Genomic DNA, 20,409 nt, shown 5'->3' with positions numbered 1-20,409 from the left:
CATTCTCGTTTGATGTGACCTAATTATTCCAATACCGATATTTTCTCTTCTTTTATGATGTGCTAATTCTCTGCTTCCAGCATCTATTTTTAGTATCGATGTGCCATTCTCTTGCGTCAGACACTCGACTAGCGTAATCCGCAGACATTCGCACTTTGACGCGTTCTTGCTCCAACAAACTCTATCGGTTAAATTTAGAAACAGGTTTGCCATCCAATCAAAAAACTCGTTACTTACTCTTTTTAGAGACAGTATGTGGAGTGACGTAATTCATAGCTTGCGATGACGTAGGGTGTTTCCCGATACGAGTTGTACTATATAGTAAATATATATATACTCACAAGCCAGTGAATGGAAATCAGTTGAGTTAGATTTTTGAGAGAGTGCGGTTCTGTACAGAGTGATTTAATAAATATAATTTTAATGTTTGAATATACCAAATACATGACAAGGATATATATAAAAAGGATTAATAAATATTGTTTATTAATAAAGAGAGTGAATATATTTTACTCTTCTATTAACACCTTGGATTTACCAAATGTTATAGCAATAACGTTACAAAAGTTTATGATGAAAAATATATCATAACTTTAAATGGAACTAATGTTGTTTACTAGTGGAATATTTAAGCAAATAAATGCTTGAATAAAAAGATATAAACAAACAGCAACATTTTGCTTGTAATTCTGGATCGGAAAGGCTTGCGACTGGATTTAAGTTACACTCAAACAAGGGAAGTTGGTTTAGAAACATCAGACAAAAGTAAGTACTATGATTTTAATAGTATTATCTGCATTTTAAACATGTATGATTTAAATGTGTATTCTCATAGCAAGTTTAAATATGTGTCTTTTATGTATTACACTGTCAAAGAAAATGTAATGAGTGTGCCTAATTTAAATTGACAAATTGACAAAGTCCTCCGGAACAATTTATTATTCTGTATGTTAAAATCCCAAGTAAATTCAATACAATGTTTTATAATATATCAAAATTTGACATTTTTTAAATACAACTAGTATCAGATAGTCGAATTTGTTTTAATTCGAGACATAATCATTTTTAGTTGTTTTCTAGTTACTGGTTATCATTAACTGCAATACTTTCTACAAGTTCATAAGGTTTAAATCTTCACTTATTTTAATAAATGTTTTTACAATGTATTCTATTTTAATGATTATTGTGTTTTCCTAGTGATTTCAAAATGCATTTCATATCACATCAAACGAAACATATAGGTTTAATTTATTTAATATCATTATGACTTAATTGCCAGTGTCCATCTAAAGTTGTTGATAGAAATATCTTCAGTTGGGTCTATTAAGATTTGTTCCAGTCATTATCAAACTTAACTTACGTGGACTATATTCCTAGTATTACCGTTTTGCTTAGGATGTTAAAGATTTGCCTTTTCTGAATTTTTATTAAGAACGGAGGCATTTAGTTTATTTAAATCTTTTTAATTAGTTATAAATATTTCGTTTATTTGTGTTTGTAACGCGATTATTTATTGTTATTTTGTTCTTACAACAATTTGTTTATTATTTTATATCTCATTCTTTATACATCATCATTATTAAATATATCGTTTATGTATCTATGATTTGGTCTGAATTCTGCATTCGGGGTAGGGGTTGGCAAAAACAAATTATAATTATTATTGCGATTAATAATGATAATCACAATGTTACAATTTATTCTTAAATGACATATAATGTTTATGTAAACTGATTCTTTATTTAAAATTTCAAGAAGTTTTAATATACCACTAGTTTGAACATACAGAAGACATAATTATGACAAATAAAGAACAGTGATTATATCTATCACATTTAGGCAATAGGAAAGTGAAATAAAACTAAATATTCCTGATATTCAGTAACAATATGATATTTCCTTGATTTTTATGTTCGTCTTTTATTCAGATTTTGCCTTCAAGTAATTATAGATTTGACAACGATATAAAATAAGGATAACATAACATTTAAAAAGATAGACAGTTAAATATTTAGTTCGCTATTCTGCTGCACCATAGCAAAATGCTACGACAATGTTTCCTTTTTAAACTTGAAATGACAATTTAACTCACTTTTGGTTTTGAAAAACCAAATATCACTGGATTTAAACCAGATCAATTAAAGAGATAATAAATGTCAGGAAAATACCAAGAAACGAGCTAAGATCCTGAGATAAAACAACAAATCTAAAAAACACAATACAATGGCATTTAAAGACATGTGTTAAAATTACATATTAACCACAATGAATAAAAACTATTAGAATTTATATCATATTTGTGGGGAAATTATTTGTGGATGATCTGATTTAAATACAAACAGATATTTGATACTGGGAGTGAAATATCATCGAAATAAACATGTAAAGAATAACAAAAAAAAATGCCGTGCTGAAAATATACCAAAACAGAAGGCTAAATTGACTGTATAGTAAAAGCAATTGATAGCTATATATATATAGCTGTCTTATAACTAAGGCAAAGTCTCATTTAAATAAATGTATTACATAATTTTCACGGTGGCATTTCCGGGATATGGCTTGTTTTTCTTAATAATATAATATAATTTAACGAAACAGTATCTTGTCAATATTGGCATTGAGCTATAATACAGTTTCATTCTCTGTTTATTTATAGATCTAGAAAATAAACAATGCAAATCAATAAGTATGTAATCAAACAACTGATTTTACTCCTACACATTTTTCAGTCTTTTCATAGCGTCTTAAATATCATAACATCTTTCATGAAAAGAATAAGTTATTATTAATGGTGTTACATCCATACCTTACATCTTCAGCGTCCATAATATCGACCGCATCGTTTACTCAAGCGATGTGCGATAGTAAACGCTGCTATGACGTAGTTCCAGCGACTTTCAGTGATGAAAATCCAGTTTTAATTATCTGTTACTATTTATAGGAACTCTCTGACGTCATATGGAATTTCTTTTACTGCATTCTCAGGGTGTTTTTCTATAAATAACTCGCCGATTATAATCACGTGAGAAGTGTTTTTGAAACATGCTTGCGTACGAAATACATAATATGTGTGTGCATAAATATGTTATCTGTGTGTTCTTTATGAAAACAGCAATCATCGATGAACGCTGTATAGCAGACTATAGTCTATTTTTACCGAACGGCAGCCCGATGCTACTGCACTGACGTTCTAAATCAATTGTAAATACGTGAATGGAAAAAAAACGGGTCGATAGTTTCTTTTTATAGCTTGCACCGGCTGGCAGTTAAAAACAATTTTATGATATTGATAAGGAAGAAGGGAATTTACGAGAAACATATTGATATCATTAACATAAGAAATAAAGTCGCTTAAACAACAACAATAAAGCAAGTAAATAAACGAACAGAAACTTATTATGAAATATGTCCTCTTGTAATTATTTGATTTCGTAATTTAAGAAAGTAATGATTTGGATTTTATTAAAAAACAAAATTTATTGATAAATATATGAAACATTCAATTAATTTTCTTTCTTTTCTTTTTTAAATGTATGACTATCTTTTTTTTATGTATAAAATACATGAACTTGCATCTCATTGCGGAAGAGATTTTTTTTAAGAAAATACATTGAATTATGGTTATAGAGACTATATTCGTGAGAAAGGAAATGAACCTATATCAATTTGATTGATTTATTGATTAAAAATGGTAGGCTTAATTAGTTACATAATTAATTAATATATTGAATGAGGGTTTTAAATTGATTCGATACCGTTAAGGCCGGTGCTAGGGGGCATGAGAGATATTGTACATTTCTTTATCTCTCAACAAACCGAGTCTGTACTTTAATATAATATGGTTGTTTTGATTGTTTTTTATGGATTCACCTTTTTTCACGATTTTAAAAATTGAAATTTTAAAAATGTATGATAGACGTTGACTAAATAGTCCCACTGTTTGCTTTCGAAGATTAAACTATTTTTATATACATTAGCTGGCCTGTTTCAGCGGTGCTGCAGGTGCGCATGTACTATCTGTGAGAAATTAACAGAGAATGATTTAAATGTTGGCCCATACTTTACTCATTTATATAAACACTGGCATCTAATTGTAAACTGTTTAGATAACTTAATTACGCACTTATCCTATGTAATAAAGACAATGTTTATTTTCAATACTAAAACAATGCAATTGACCTGCCAATTAGCTAGGTGATGTAAATTCGTTTTGATTATTTGAATAACAACCCTCGGATCAGTTCTAAAATAATTAATAACATAACGGCCCACACACGTTGGTTTTAACATCCTTTTATTTCGCATTTCAGTGCTAATAAGCATTTCGTAGTTATTTTTTTGTACTGAAATTCTTTTCAAAATATTCAAACTGATTGTAAAAATATTTTGATACACTCCGTGCACTTGTCATGTTGCTAAGTAACCAATCGATCATTATGTCATTCTGAGTGAAGAGCGGTGAAGGGGAGGTAACACAATTTATTCATGGATGTAGAAAACCTGTACTTCTTACATCCCTTTAAAGCGATTGTTGAAGCTGTAAATTATTTGACACAACTGAATTTCACATAAGGTTCAATATAAACTAAACTAAAGATCACATTTTGTTGTTACGATTAGCGCGCTTCAGTAGACGAAATGCACCATGCAAAGGGTTGAAACAGTGCACGATATAGATTTTTTTTAATATTTATTTCTATTCTACTTTGTACTTTGAAGGCCAGTCTCGGATTTGTTTTTTAAATGTGGGGCCTTTAGACAATCTATTTATAGTCACAAAGCGGACATAAATTATGTTACACGTAGGCGTTGATATAAACTCATTTGTCTAAGTACACAGGTGCCGTTCGGAATATGTACCAAATCAACGGGTTGTGGGGAACATGATGTGAATATGATGATTGTAACTGTCGAAACACCGTTGATTGCCGGTGTCTGCCAGAAATGTTTATATTTTTTAGTGTCAACATAGCACAGTGTTTATGCAATGCATTGTTTTGTCCACAAAATACATACTCTTCTTGCATGGGAATCATATGTCTTTTTTTAGATATTTTAATCTAATTGTATAAAGCTTGATTTAAAAAAAAATGTTCTTGTTGTTTCCATTTTAATTTTGCATAATATTGTTTTTTTAACTAAATGCTGGATTATATTAAAATGTAAGTTTAATATTTATAATATTTGAATTATTAAACAATGAATTACAGAATGATAATGCCACATTTCTCCTTCTTTTTAGAAATGTCTACCGTAACAAAATTCAGAATTTATAACTACATTTTAACAATAACTGTGTGTATTTTCAATGTTGTAATTGATTTAGTTAGTATTTTTTTTCTTCTCAGATTTATTATCTTTTTTTTTTCATGATGGTTTTAGTTTTTGATTATCTACTACCGCTAATCTGTCATTGACAAATATAGTGCGACATATTTTGTTATAATCGAAAGAAAGACTTTTGTTTTCTCACATACATTTTTTCTAATAAATAAAGGCCAAACACATCGACAAACTTTGATGACATTTTACATATCTGATTCTTACACAAGATTGATTCTCTTTCAAACATCTTTGAACTTTTCTTAAATATCAGGTTGTAGATATGCTGTCGGAAATTATCCCCAGATCACATGTCATGGATTTCAATTTGGAGTTGTTCATTTATGATATTGCGCACGTGGTAGCGTTCAGAACTAATACAAATTAAAACCCTTTCATCCCCGGAAGGTGGTCATTCATGCCATATGAAGGTTATTTCAGTCTAATTATATACCAACCGCTGGTACTATGGCACTAACTCGGATTGAAACTTCACTAAGTCACGTGATTTCTTGATTGACCAATGATCCATAATCTTGTAAGTTCAGTGGATCGGTGTCAAATGATGTCTCCCTGGGTTGGTTTAACAATGTACTTAAAATGTCATTAAATCCACACGGACAATAAACGGCGCCCGTCGATAAAATGTATAACTAGCACTGTTACAAATATCGGTTAGTTTAATGGATTAGAAAACCCCTAAAAATCAGAAATTAAATAGTTATAATGTGTAGTATTTAAGCGTTGACTATTATTGGCAATGTTCGGGGTTTTGTCTTAGTGTTGACAAATATTTTATTTTAAATGTTTATTTAATTAATTGTTTTTCTAGTTTTATTAATATATGATTTGATGTTTTAATGTACTTTTATTTATATGTCTAATTATTCATTTATTTATTTACTTTAATGTGTTTTTGTGTAATATATAGCGCGTTCATAAATAGAATATTTAATACAAATATGACACCAAAAAACCCTCGACTTACCAGTTTCTTTCTACAACGAATTTTTTTTTTTATCTGTTTATATAATTTAAGCACTGTTTTTATTGTTTTTATTTTTATAAAAACAGTTCGATTTTTATTTCTTTTTATTTTCTTTAGCATTAATAATTTTGTTAAAGTGGGCTTGAAATGAAGAATCAATCTGTCAGGGCATATAAGACATTTTGCATTATCTTTGAAAATCATGGTAAGAAAAATCATAAAAAAATAGAAAAGAATCAAAGGAAATGCATAGTAAAATGTAACACCATTGAAAGAGACAAAAAGTATATATATTATTATGTGAAATATTTTTAAAAAGGAAATTAATGGATGCAAATAGGAAAAATATTTAAAGTTATTATTATTTTTTTAAAATTATATAAAATATTCAGAAATATTCATTTACCATTCAGTTGAATATAATAATAAAATGACCTTTCATAGAAAAAATATGTGATGTTGTATTACTTATATATATAATAGGCTATGTTACACCATAATGTCAGTAGCAGCAATGTAACATATTATATGCATACGGTTTCTTCCTAGAATATGCTCACAAAGGTCAGTACATGGTATTTGGGGAGAGACTCAGAAAATTGGTCTGATCTTTTACTTTGGACATACAAGTTACATTAGACATTTAATATAAAGATGTGAAAATGTCAGCAAATGTTAGCGTCAAGGACCATTGTATATAAACCCCTCTCCTTTTTCCATCCTTCCAGAATTCGGAGAGAATAGTATTCGCAAAAAGATCTTTCATTTGAACTAAATATGTTTTATACATATATAAAATTACTAAAATATACTTGTGTGAAGTGCGCATGTTAAATAGACACAAAATATTATCAATCTGGACTAAGCAAAAAAAAAATACTAAAAGAAATATATCTATTAAAAATGTATATTTTGAACTCATATCTCCAAATAAAATTAAGAATTCATCAAAAGGCAGAAAAAAAGCAATGGATATAAGACAATTCCGTACAAGAGCATGGGAAATACACGTCTTAGTATACCAAAGGATTGCATGGATTATATATACTACTTTAAGGTTCAAAAATAACTGACAAAAACATACTAAAGACGAAATGATGATAAAAATGAAGATGAATTTTTCCAACCTCTTTGGACATACATGCAAGACAGAATTTAATTTAGCAAGATATCTTCATCAGGTATGACAGAGTGATAATGACTTGCCGTCGTTGCACCGTCAAACTCAGTGCCTTTCCGAAGATTTACTTTTTTTCGTTTTGCTGGGACAATTTATACAGAATTTAGTTTATACAATTTTTATTATGATATTTAAATACTTTATCATATCCTATGACGTTTTTACTGTAATAATTCATCTTAAAGTATATTGTTTATTATATATTTTTATGTTTTTTTATATTTATCTTTATATTCCTTTATATTCTCTTTAATATAACTTGAAAAGTAAAACAAATGTGATTTAAAATATATTTAAGTTTTATATAAGTCTTTTTTACTAAAAGGGTTTTGGTCAGGGAAGATAGAGTCGTTAATACGAGAGAAACTAAAAACAAGAATATGTGATAATAAGAACGCGGAATTTAAAAATATGTTAAAATGTTATCAAGTGTTAATATAAAACATATTTGTAGATATAAATAATATTCTATATAAATAAGCATTAGAAAGTGTATCATCTCCAAAAAAGAAAACGTAAAATAAATAAGAATTCAGTGAAAAGTATTATAAATTTAGGACTTTAAGCATGTTATTAAAACATGAATTAAATCTTAACATTTGTTGAATTTTGTACGTGTGTGTGTGGGGGGGGGGTCTTTGTTATTTATTTGTTGTTGCTTCATTTTATTGTTTGTTGATACTTCTTATTTTTTAATGAATTAGTGAAACTCTAAACTTGCCATTGAGAATAAAAATAATACATTCATCACAAAATTCACATGGCATACAAGTAAATATTATCACATGACATCTTTTGTTTTTATAGTGATTTGACCATTTGAAACGTGAGTAATATTAATTTTTGTGCACGAGAATTTACTGCTAGAATAAACTTAACTTTTACTGTGTGAAGCAAAAACAAAATTATAAAAAATAGTATACAACAATTGAAGAAATGTGCCACTATTTAAATATTTCTTTACCGTGCGCATTTTTTTCTCATTGTTTTCTTTTATATTTTATGCGGCAACAAATAAGAGCAAATACAAACATTAATGTATGTATAAACTTTACATATTCACAATAACATATTAAGACATTAGTGCCTGACATTCTCAAAAATATGGTATGCAATGTTAGGTTTTCGATATATGAACCACTTTTGTACTGTTCTGTACAATTAATATTTTTTAGTTTAGGACATAGATGCGTGTGTTCTGCATTACGTTTCACTGTTTCTTTTGTTCTCTGCATTTAAATAAGAACCAAAAAGTACGTACGGTGAATGCAATGATTATAAAGACTTAAACTATAATAATATAACGTTCAAGAAAAGATTGGGGTAAAAATGTTTGGTTTTTATTTTCATATGAAAACAGCGTATTAATATTAAAGCATTTTAACATAACACACATTTTATAAAACGACAGACGTATACATGAAACAATCAACATTATTCACGCGAATATCGTGCAATTAGCAAATTGCTTATCGTTCTTCTCTCAATGGGACTCTGACATTTATGAAAAGCCTGTATGGAAATTGGCAGCAATGAAACTAATATGAACTATTACCATTATGGGACATTACTTTTGACTCAAACGTGAGACTTTTCTAAATGTCAACGCATGTACAAACATATGTTAAAGAGAAAGGCTTGAGCGAGAAATATGCTAAACTTGTTGCAGAAGTTACTCTCATCTGTGAACATGTACTTTTTTATGTTTTATTGTTGTTGTTTTATTCAATTTATATCGCTTTCCTTATAATGTTTTTACACTAAGTTACCTTTAGAAATTAGTGCCAATACTAAAATAAAGTAACTAAAATAAAGAAAACAAATGAAAGATAATAATTACTTTTATAAATGATAAGTGTATAAACTAGCATATAGAGGTATACATTGAATAACATAACAACTAAAAGAGCTAAAAGTCAATGTAGCAATGTAGAATATACAAAATGTATGAAACTTATACGAAATATATTCAGCAACAGCAACTTTCATGACCATTTGTGGAAAGTGTAACAATGAATTGACGCTGTTTTAAATTAGGATATATAACATCTAAAATTGACTTTGTATATCAAAAATATAATAAAAGTTTTAGCTATTTTTCTTATCCCCAAGTCAAGACATCATGTTTATTTGTTTGATTTGTTCTGTTTAAAATGTACTTTCATTCTCTTAGACGCAGCACTCGTTATGTTATCTTTTACATCTTAATTTGTCAATATGATTTGATGAAGTTGATATCAAATGGTATAAAGCAATAAAATAATTGTCTTAGTATTATTTTTTCACAACCGTGACTGATTATTTCCAAGTCATTGTAATTAACTCCCACTCACTTCTCTTCGCTAAATGGATACGAGGCTTTCAGCCAATCAGATGTCAAATATGACATCGTTAGAGCTGTAAAGACTTGTATCGCATTGAATATTCATAGGATTATGTTTATACATGAGATTTGTGGTCGTTCTAGGAAATCAAAATTTACAAATGTCCTGATACAGTAAAGTACTGATTAACTATTCAGCGTTTTTATTTCCATGATCAGTGAGTGTTTAGAAATAGGGTTTAAGTGTATGTTAATGCACGTTCAATGCGTATGAATAAAAAAGTGTTACATACAGGAGATTGGAATGGAAATAGTGGTCAATCTGTAAAAATGTTAGCTACAATAGAAGTAACCATGCATCCATGTAGATTTGGGGGGAATGAAAATAACGAGTATTATTCTAAATTTAAACATTCCGAAGAATATGGATATTCGAACGAATTTAATCAGAGAGGTAAGAATTAAGAAACCAAGGAGTGTGCTTATTTCTTTCTTTCTTTCTTTCTTTCTTTCTTTCTTTATTTATTTATCAATTAATGTATTTATTTGTTTATTTATTCATTATGTATTTATTTATCAATAAATGAATTAACTTATTTATCAATTTATTTATTTATAAATTAATGTATTAATTATTTAATTAATTTTATACTTTATTTATTAAGTTAATTAATTTATTTTATTTATTTATTAATTTAGCTTTTTATTCATTTATTAAGATTTTCTCTGGTATTCGTTATCGATATATATTAAACCATGCAGTACAAAGGATCCCATCATTGTTTACATTTTCTTCGTGAAATCAACACAAAACAATGCAAAAATATAATAAAATATCTCTGCACTAAAATAACTTTAGTATAAAAAAGAGGAGAAGTTGATGATTCACAAAAGAAAAAGCAACAAAACAAATGTGTGTACTTAAATATTAACTTAATATTTCAATCAGAAATAAAATACGTTCAATTTTTAAACAGTTTATCTTGCCATCAAATAAAACAATTATCTATGAACAGTAAGGGTGACAGTATTAAAAGTAAACCAATCATATATTTATTGATCATGAATAGCTTAGTTCAGGTGTATTTCATCACACATTCCGTATAAAATTGACAAATTTCGCCAATTCCCGTAGAAATTTGGTCAATTTAGTCACAATGCGTACATATTTAGAAAGCGAACAGAACAAAAAAATCTTGCGTTAATCACAAGACAAATGCGTCAAACAGTATTGAAAATGACGCGATAAGTCAAAACTTGTACGTGCTTTTTATGGATGATTCACCAATTTATCACGTGATAAATAATGTTGAATCAAAAATATGTCCAAGAATAGATAAATATCTATATATTTTTATTTATATTTTAGGTTTATCTTCTCCGGACGATTCGTCGCAGCAATCAACAGCCACCCTGACGAGTGCACCTAACACAAGCCAGGAACACGTGCATGTGACGTCATCAAATCGGCCGCTTATAAGCACATGCGCAGATAACTCCATGTTGCTTTTACAACCACAGGTAATATAATAGAAATATGCTTAGGTTATTTTGTTCTATTTAGTTTCAAAATCATTTTTGATTTTTTATTTACGTTATTATGTAGAAAAAATTATTTTTGTTTTTGTTAAATTGATCTTCGAGTCCTATTTGTTCTTAAATTATATTAATTACTTGTAAAGTATTATGCATTCATATCCTGTACATGTTAAACTTTTCCAGCAATTTTAGAAAAATTCACAATGAAAAAGATAAAAATTAAAATTACAGATTTTAAATCATTTCAATAAAGTTTCAGTTTACAGAAATAAATTCAACTGATCTAATTATTTTATGTGTATTAATAATTAAACGCATGTACTTTGATAATTTGCTTAATCATTTTCATCCAAAGTATACAAAAATGTTCTAAAGCCTTATGGACAATATTGAAAATGCCAGACAAACTGTTAACCCAGCAGGTTTTAAGCTGTCATTTAACTGAATAATGGTCACTTTAACTAAATTAACACGGGCGATTAAACGTTTATAATTCTAATTTTGAGGCGAATGTAAACCGCAATTATTTGAAATGGCAACTGCATCTGATATTTTATCATTAGATGAAGTTTGTAACCGTGTCTGATCAAATGATATTAAAGCAAGTCTTCTGATTATCATGGTTCTGTCACACAGACAGTTTTGGGGCTAATGCACGTGTGTGTTTTCACAGAACTCGCGAAATCTTGCGAAATCACCGCACGCGCACACGACCATGGTGATCGCGAGCGTAAGAAAATTGTTATTACTGAAAGTAAAATTTTCACAAAAATGTTCACCATATGTTAGGACAAACTGTTTCTTGTCATTGAAAATAATAAAATTGTAGTTGATGATTTATTTGTTGGGACATCAATTCCTCGCCTCAGTAACAAAAGTAGATCACGACAGAAAGGACGGGTTTAAAATTCTTAAATTGATAAACGACTTCTCCGATTCTTGCACCATTTTACTTCTCTTGTAACAAGATTGACAACAATGTAATGTGTAAAAAATGGTTGGTAGTTTTCAAAACTAATTAACTTGCATGAATTGACTTCCAAGTTGCTCACATAAAGGAGCTTGACTAGTGAAACCCCTTTTTCTTTTGTCTTCCTTCCAACAAGTATTGGAGCAGTTTATGATGATTTGATGAAAGTGAGAATAGATATAAATAACTGTTCACGAAATGGCTTTGTTTCGTTCAAAGATGCTAATTAAAGTAAATGTGCCGCACGTAAAAGAGACATGAAGTCATTATGACGTCATGATGGCGTCATTAAACTTGCTAAAGTTGTATCTCCATAGGTACTATTAGTATATAAAAGAAATAAATGGTATGATACCATAACATTTTAACTTTTCCATTTAAGACTTATAGATTGTATTTTTATTATTATTATTGTACATTCCAGCCGACTTATTCTGGCCCTACAACGGCGACGTGCGAATCATACACGAACCCCCTGCATCCAGGGGGAGCTGTAAGTTCAATAGGAAGTGCAGACATTGGCGTATTTCCTGGGTCAACGTTCAGCATGGCATTGCAGGTAAATATTTCGGTTGTTAGGTGTTAAAATCATTTTTTTTTAATTTTCAAAATGATGAAATAACCTTAATTTTTTCCAAAATAAACATGTTTATTTTATGTGATTCTTTTAATTTTTATTTAATCTATTTATTTTTTATTTATTTATTTATTTTTTTTAATTTTTCTTTATTTATTTATATCTCTATTTATTTTCTGATTGATTTATTTCATAGTATTTTATTTATTTATTGAATTTTAATAACAGTATATCACTTTAAACATTTAGTAACAATTGATACATGTATATCATTTTGATTTATTTCCTTTCCAATAATTATTGGTGCCAAAAATTATTGCGTTCAACTTTATGTAGTAACTAAGGGCTTGTTGAAGATGAAATATTTTGCATAAAAATATTAGATAAAGCTAAGATAATTATGGAGTTCAAATGTACTTACAGGAGCTTCAAGTTGACACGGGAAGTTTCACAGAAGACGACTCGTTCCGAGTGTTTGATTTCTCATCACAAGACACTGGCTCGGGATCCTCGGCATTTCAGGGACACACACAAACTCCAACATTTACTGAACCATTCAGTTATGAAGGCACCTTCATGCTTGAAAGAGACGTCAGCAAGATGATGGGTCTATTTCCCGAAACAACATCACAAATGTCATCTCAGACTTCCAGTAATACTCATAAATATATAGACACTTCGACAACATTTTCAGACACACCGTTCAGAGGCGGATTTACATCGAGTGATCAGTGTATTTATTCCAGTCATCCATACGGCGAGCCGCATAATTTACCACAAACGCACAGTCACACCCCACCAGAAAAGTTATATCAGAGGGACTCAAATGTCACCCAAGCATCCTTCACGTCATCATCAGAGTCACTTTCTCATGGAATGTTTCAACAACATCAACAAATGCAGCAAACATACGGTGATCCATCGACGGATAGTAAATTGAATATCAATGTTAATATATATCAGTCACAGCAGCAGCTTCCTCAGGCACACTCACGTCATCTAGAGGAATCAGCCATGCTTAGGCGTGCAGATTCCCGCCAAGGCAGCAGGTACCCGTCTTACGGCTCTTACAGTCAGCCATTCTATGGTTCCGCAGCAGCTTTACAGGGATCCGAGCGTCAAGGCATGCAAGCTATGGAAACCGGGTACCAGGTAATGGGGAGAAGTGGGCCAATCTTCCACACGGATTTACCGGTTTCAACTGGCGGGAGACACTTTGGTAGAAGACCCTCCCTCACAATCCCTATGCCACCACATACACCTGAAAGGTAAATAGTTTTTTTTATGTTGCTAATTTTGTGAGCCATCATTCTTACTGTAGTTTTCTTTATTTTTAACTTTTCCTAATTTTAATGCCTTTGTCTATTCGTTTATTCTGTATTTTCAGAATAACAAATTAACTCTTTTGAGACACATGTCATGCAAATTTTCTGCAATGTTGTTGTTATTTTTTTCTAATTTTCTGAGAAGAGTTTTGGTGTTTCGTCCAAGAGGTTTCAAATACACCATAATCGGAAAACATTACACACATTTAAATGCTTTATTTTTTTGTGTTTTTAGCATCGAGCTACAAAAGTACACCATACAGTCACCTAAAACTCCTACCACACCTAGCTCGACGAGGTCTTCCCCTGGTCGAGATGGTATGCAGAAGGAAAGTCTATTGTGCGCAGTGTGCGGGGACAACGCCGCGTGTCAGCACTACGGTGTCCGAACTTGCGAAGGTTGCAAAGGATTTTTCAAGGTTCATACCTCTTTACCTTTCTGTTTACGAATTTTATGAAACATAAATGATACCGGTATATTAAAAAAAGCCTTAAAATGAAATAAACTTAGAGTTTTGCTTAAGCCGGTGCTAGGGAGCGGGGACGGTATCTTTCAATTAACTCTACCGTTCATAAACAGGCTCAATCCGACTGGGTCTGCAACATTTAAACTGGCAATCAAATATGTTATCTTTTTTATCTAACATTTCAGTTTTTAATATTTTCATGTGTTTAACGATCTCTACTTATTTAATTAACAGAGAACGGTACAGAAAGGTGCAAAATATGTGTGTTTAGCTGACAAGAACTGTCCTGTTGATAAACGAAGACGGAATCGGTGTCAGTTCTGTAGATTTCAGAAATGTTTAGCAGTGGGCATGGTTAAAGAAGGTACGTTTCTTAATTTGGTTTACAATATAAAATTGAACGCTTACCAGGCTGAATTTCTTTTAAAATGGACTTGTACAATCACCATTTCTTCTGTGCTTTTGGTATTCGTGTCTTCAGATTAAATTTACATTTACTTCCAATTTACCCTTTCCTTGTAATCTCTTCCATACCTACAATAAACTAGGTCAAATCATACCACTTCAAAGCGAGGTCAATTCATACCATCTCAAAGCGCATTTCAAAGAATAAATTTATATTCAAATGTTGTTGTTGTTTTTATCGTTTTAATGTTTAAACAAATTATAGCTCACCTCATTTTTATGTATTCTCTTTTTCAGTTGTGCGAACGGACAGTTTGAAGGGAAGGCGAGGCAGATTACCATCGAAGCCAAAAAGTCCACAAGAGGCGCCACCGTCCCCACCGGTCAGCTTGATAACAGCCCTTGTAAGAGCGCACGTGGACACTAGTCCTGACATTCCAACACTGGACTACAGTAGAGTAAGTAATATACTGTACAAAGACACTCTTAGCTCAATCTAAGGAAGCTACCTTCCTTACGAGGCGTCGGTGGCTCTACTCAGGTGTCATTTCGTGCCTTAAATTATTCACTGAGTTGCATGTAACAGTTAAGCTGGAAAGTCGCCAATTTACCTCCTTTGACTTGGTGCGACGAAAAACCAAGCCAGTCTTTTATATTAGTGAAGCAATTTTCTTCTTGATGAATATATTAACAAATGATAAATGCTTACTAGCAACTTTAGAGCAAAAAATCATTTTTACTTAAGTACATTTGAACATGTATTTTTATTGTCATATTTACTTATTTCAAGTGATTTCTTCTTTCAGTACAAAGTGCCTAATGTGGATGATAGTCCACAGACGGACGCCGAGAGTATCCGAATGTTTTATGATCTCCTTATCCAATCAATTGATGTTTTACGTTCATGGGCAGAAAAAATACCCGGGTTTTGTGATCTTTGTAAAGAAGACCAGGATCTGCTCTTTCAGTCAGCAACAATGGAACTTTTTGTCCTCAGGATGGCGTATAGGTTAGTATACAATCAATGCATATGACCGACTTGTATTCAAATGTCATGCACGTTATTATATTTCTATACATTTAATACACAATATGAGTTTTATATAAATTCAATGCACAGTATTAATTTTTTATAAATTTAATGCATAATGCTTATTTTTACATAAAATTAATGTATAACACTCCAATTCAATATACATTTAGTACACACTTTGCAAATGTTAAGTTCATATTTGTGTCCTAAATAGTTGTATTACCCTAAACATGGAATTTTTATTGAGTATGCTACCAATTTTAAACATCGACGACTTAAAAATAAACTCGCAAAAAAATAAGTCCAGTACAAAGCCAAAGACATTATTGCATTAACATACATGTATTTAGCACAAGCAACCCACTACGGATCATCGCACTCACATATATCGCACCAATGATGTTTCCAGAATTTAGCTATATATATTTTGGCTTCATCAACATTGAATAGCACAAACATAGAATACAAATCATTTTGTTGTAATGATTGATGGTAAATTTCAGAATCCAAGCCAATGACGAAAAGATTGTTTTTGACAATGGAATAGTTCTACATCGGCGACAATGTTTACAGATGTTTGGAGAATGGATAAATTCCATTGTAGACTTTGGTGTTTCCATGCACAGAATGACTATAGATATATCATCACTCGCCTGTATGGCTGCACTATCAATGGTCACATGTAAGTAAACATTGTGTTTAGACATCTATTTCGTTTACCATTCACAGTGTTCATACTATTTTTGAAAACAAATTGCAACATTGGAAAATCCAAATGTTTATATCCGTATTCATATTCGTTCATACATAGAGGTTGAAATTATGTTCATACATTGAGGTTAAAGTTATGTTTGTAAGTTAGATGTATAACAAATATATATATTTCTAACTTTGTATTTACAGTAAGACATGGCCTCAAGGATGTCAGGAAAATGGAAGAGCTTCAAATGAAAATCATTGACTGTTTACGTGATCACTGTACTTATAATAGCGAAGCCCAAAGAAAGCCAAACTTCTTCTCGTTAATACTTGGGAAAATAGCTGAACTTCGGTACGAAACTTTGGTTGTTTGTTTGTTAGTTTTCATGGCTTTTACGCAAATTTTAACACATTGGTGTTCATTTCTGGATAACTAGCTAGTAAATAACCTATTTTAACAATTTCTAACAATTTCAAAACACTATATAAATGTAAGCCATTGAATGATAAAATAACGAAAATTAAAAAAAAAACGCAAAGCATTCAATAGTATGGTCAAATATTTATCTTATGGTCATATATTTTCAGGGAACGTATTTTGTTTTGATAAAGTAAGATGTTCTTTTATTTGGTTTACATTAGAAAGCCTTATTCATACTTCGTTATTTTTTTTCAGAACACTTAGCCGGGAAGGGCTTGAAAGGTTGATTTACTTCAAACTCGAGGGAAGCTTTCCTACACCACCAATTATTGAAAGCCTATTTCATTCCAGTCAGCTCCCATTCTAGAAGTCGCCTCTTCAAATCTGCATGATTCTTCTGTGACATTGGTCTATCGTATTGTCGTGTGGCAACTGACATATTTCATACACAGTGTCTCTGTCTGTTGTATATCGATTTGTGACGTAATTTTGACACAAACTTCACACAATGAATAAGACAAACACATAATATATCCAGACCGTGTGACAGGAAACTTATTTTTTCTACTCAGAGTATCTCTCATCTTGGCGTTAACACTTTGGTTTTCGTGAGCTAAAGTGGCAGATTCACTTAAGCTTTGCTTTATTATAGAAACGTTCTCACGTTCTGATGAATTTCAGTATTTACATGTGTTTCGTGTATATGGATGGACATAATATATACAGTGTTGTACGGTGGATAATCTGTTTTCCCTTACAACCTATGATGCAAAGAAGCATCTTTAAAAATAAGACATTAAAACATTTAGTTTATTTATAGTTTAACAACTGAATGACAGTTTAAGAAAACTATATGATCTAATATTTGATACGGTTGTGATGACGGACCACTTATCTCATTCCCCCAGCACACATGAGCACACACGATTATGGACACCCATTCCCTTTCCTGTTTTTCGGCGTGCTTACAGTATAACAATGATTTCTTTTTAATTTTTGATCACGTGACTTATTGTTGAAACTCAGTTTATTTTATTTGTTGTGAAGGTACAATATTGGTTGCTTTGAGAATCGGAACTACATGATAAAAATTTGCCACCATGGTTGATTACCAAACGCTAAGGCTTTATGGATTCTGTGCTAAAATGTTAAAAATACGTGTACAAACTGTGTTCGTTTTCGCTAGTCATTACTTGTTTTTATTTATTTATAAATCAGTGATGTGTACCAAGTATTCATGTTTTCGGTTCATTTTGTTGTTTTTCTTCATTTTTTATTTTTAAAATTGCCTATAAATTTGAATACCTGATACTTTTACCACCCTTTTTTGTCTATTGAATTAAGGATGTTTTTACGTAAAACAAAATACCCTTATAAAATAATGATGATAAATGATAATATTTGTAAATATATGAAATTTTGACATTGGTTTTAAAGTGCTACAAATGTATTAAGTTTTGACATTTTAGAAGAGAAAAAAACCAACAATTATTTTGAAATTTCACTGAGGCGTGAGTATAAATAACATTGCAATATTTTACTATAGAACTTCGATAATTTTGGGGTTGTTGATTTTTTAACATAAAAATCTGTTTCCATAGTGAAGAAATTGCTTCAAAATTTATTGGTTACATACGCAAAATTTATTTTAAAAAATGCGGAGAATATATATATTATATACATGTACATAATTAAAACGGACTACTTTTGTGAATTGATATATTTTTGACTTTTTGTTGTTTTGTTATTATTATGTAATACCCTGGCTTTCGTACATCTGTAAATTGAGAAAAGTATTTATATATTATGTATAGTTATATTTTTAACAAAATGAAAAACTATTCCAAAGAACATGCTTTATAATATAGTGCTATGAAAAATGTGCTGTGCGTCATATTAAGTTTATTTATTATTTTTGCCTAATTAACTGTAAACATGTAACAATTTATTTCAGAACTCATTCATTTTTATTTTAAGAACTTATTCATTCATTATATATTCATGTTGATTTTAATATTTTGTTTGTTTGATTATATTTTTTTTCTTTTCATTGTCATTTACAACTTTAAAACATTCTTCTAACATTTTTTCCGGTGATTACTGAAAAGAGATAATCTTTATTCTTGTATTTATAATATCTATGATCCAAATATCAGTATATTTTTATATTTATTCCAGTATATTCTGTAGCCAAGAGCTTTTAAACAAACGCATTTTGTACTCTATTTTAAAACGCGATGCTCGTGTAATATATTTTCATTTAGCTTTTTTTTTCACACACTCAGAAAACAACAACATTTTCTTATTGGACATTATTTTGTTTAAATTATGATATAAAAAAGAATGTTAATTAGAAATGACTTACTCCTGACTTAAAACGTAACAAAATATTCCTTGAAATTAGTTTTTAAAATGAATCCATAAAATAATATTCAACTTTCTGACATTTTCCCTTAAAGCACGAGCGTCATTTAATAGAATGTGCAGGTGCTATGTTCTTCAGTTCTTCTGTATATATTTATATATATTAGTATATATATTTTATTGCCAAGTCAATACGGCACAATTTAGTTTAGAAAGTGAGACACTCACATACACTCCCACGTATTAATAGTAGAATACACTTTGCATTGTAAACACTTACGGTTAATCTACTTCCTTTCGATGAACCTTTGTAAACAGTAATATGTTTTTTTTGTTTTAGTCTAACATTAAGCTTTTGTAAACACTTAAATTTATTCGTTCACACTTTTGATATAGAAACCCTCGTAAATTCTTATTGAAAACATGAGAAAATATTTGGGATTTTCAGGTTGTTGTTTTGATGACCTGTTTACTTAATGCAAAGTCTGTGCTATAAAATGATATTGAAGATGAATACCACCACCTATTCCTTAGTATCTACCACGAATCAATGATCTTTTTAATACGCTGTATACTGTATGCTCTTTAATAAATCAAACTGTGATAAAAAAATTTTTTTTACAAAATATGTTAATACTGTGAACGAATAACTTTCAAGAAATCAATATTTGTGTGACATGCTTAATCTGTTAATCTGTCAAATAGTTTTTAAACGCAACATGTTTGTTACCTTAAAAATGGTTTAAGTTTTTAATTTATGTGTGCCATGTTTCTAATCTTTTGAAAAAGAATAAGC

At 30.1% G+C, this 20,409-nt stretch overlaps 1 protein-coding gene across 4 annotated transcripts; it reads left to right on the top strand.

Annotated features, from left to right (window-relative positions):
- Positions 1 to 375: 375 nt before the first annotated feature.
- LOC132751172 (probable nuclear hormone receptor HR38) lies at positions 376 to 20,232 on the top strand. 4 transcript variants are annotated; one of them, XM_060741312.1, is made up of 11 exons: positions 376 to 765; positions 11,183 to 11,334; positions 12,747 to 12,881; positions 13,323 to 14,167; positions 14,460 to 14,643; positions 14,926 to 15,055; positions 15,394 to 15,554; positions 15,903 to 16,105; positions 16,633 to 16,811; positions 17,033 to 17,180; positions 17,505 to 20,232. In XM_060741312.1, exons 2-11 carry the CDS (start codon positions 11,314 to 11,316, stop codon positions 17,614 to 17,616), a joined length of 2,118 nt encoding a protein of 705 aa, XP_060597295.1. In that variant the 5' UTR covers positions 376 to 765; positions 11,183 to 11,313; the 3' UTR covers positions 17,617 to 20,232. The 4 variants fall into 4 exon arrangements, with proteins under 4 accessions (XP_060597295.1, XP_060597294.1, XP_060597296.1 ...); XM_060741311.1 differs by lacking the exon at positions 376 to 765 and adding an exon at positions 4,954 to 5,162; XM_060741313.1 differs by lacking the exon at positions 376 to 765 and adding an exon at positions 6,878 to 7,491.
- The last annotated feature ends 177 nt before the right edge of the window (positions 20,233 to 20,409 follow it).

The sequence above is a fragment of the Ruditapes philippinarum genome, unplaced genomic scaffold (assembly GCF_026571515.1).
Source record: "Ruditapes philippinarum isolate M1 unplaced genomic scaffold, ASM2657151v2 ctg262_1_1_1_1, whole genome shotgun sequence".
Taxonomy (NCBI): Eukaryota; Metazoa; Mollusca; class Bivalvia; order Venerida; family Veneridae; genus Ruditapes; species Ruditapes philippinarum.
The sequence above is the reverse complement of the archived record's forward strand: the minus strand, read 5'-3'. Positions and strand labels throughout refer to the sequence as shown.

Excerpts from the sequence above, each read along its gene's own strand:
- LOC132751172 (XM_060741310.1), top strand. The coding sequence starts at position 10,078 with ATGCGTATGAATAAAAAAGTGTTACATACAGGAGATTGGAATGGAAAT. Across the intron at positions 10,268-11,182 it reads GAACGAATTTAATCAGAGAG|GTTTATCTTCTCCGGACGAT; the intron begins GTAAGAATTAAG and ends TTTATATTTTAG. Across the intron at positions 14,644-14,925 it reads GTTGCAAAGGATTTTTCAAG|AGAACGGTACAGAAAGGTGC; the intron begins GTTCATACCTCT and ends TTTAATTAACAG.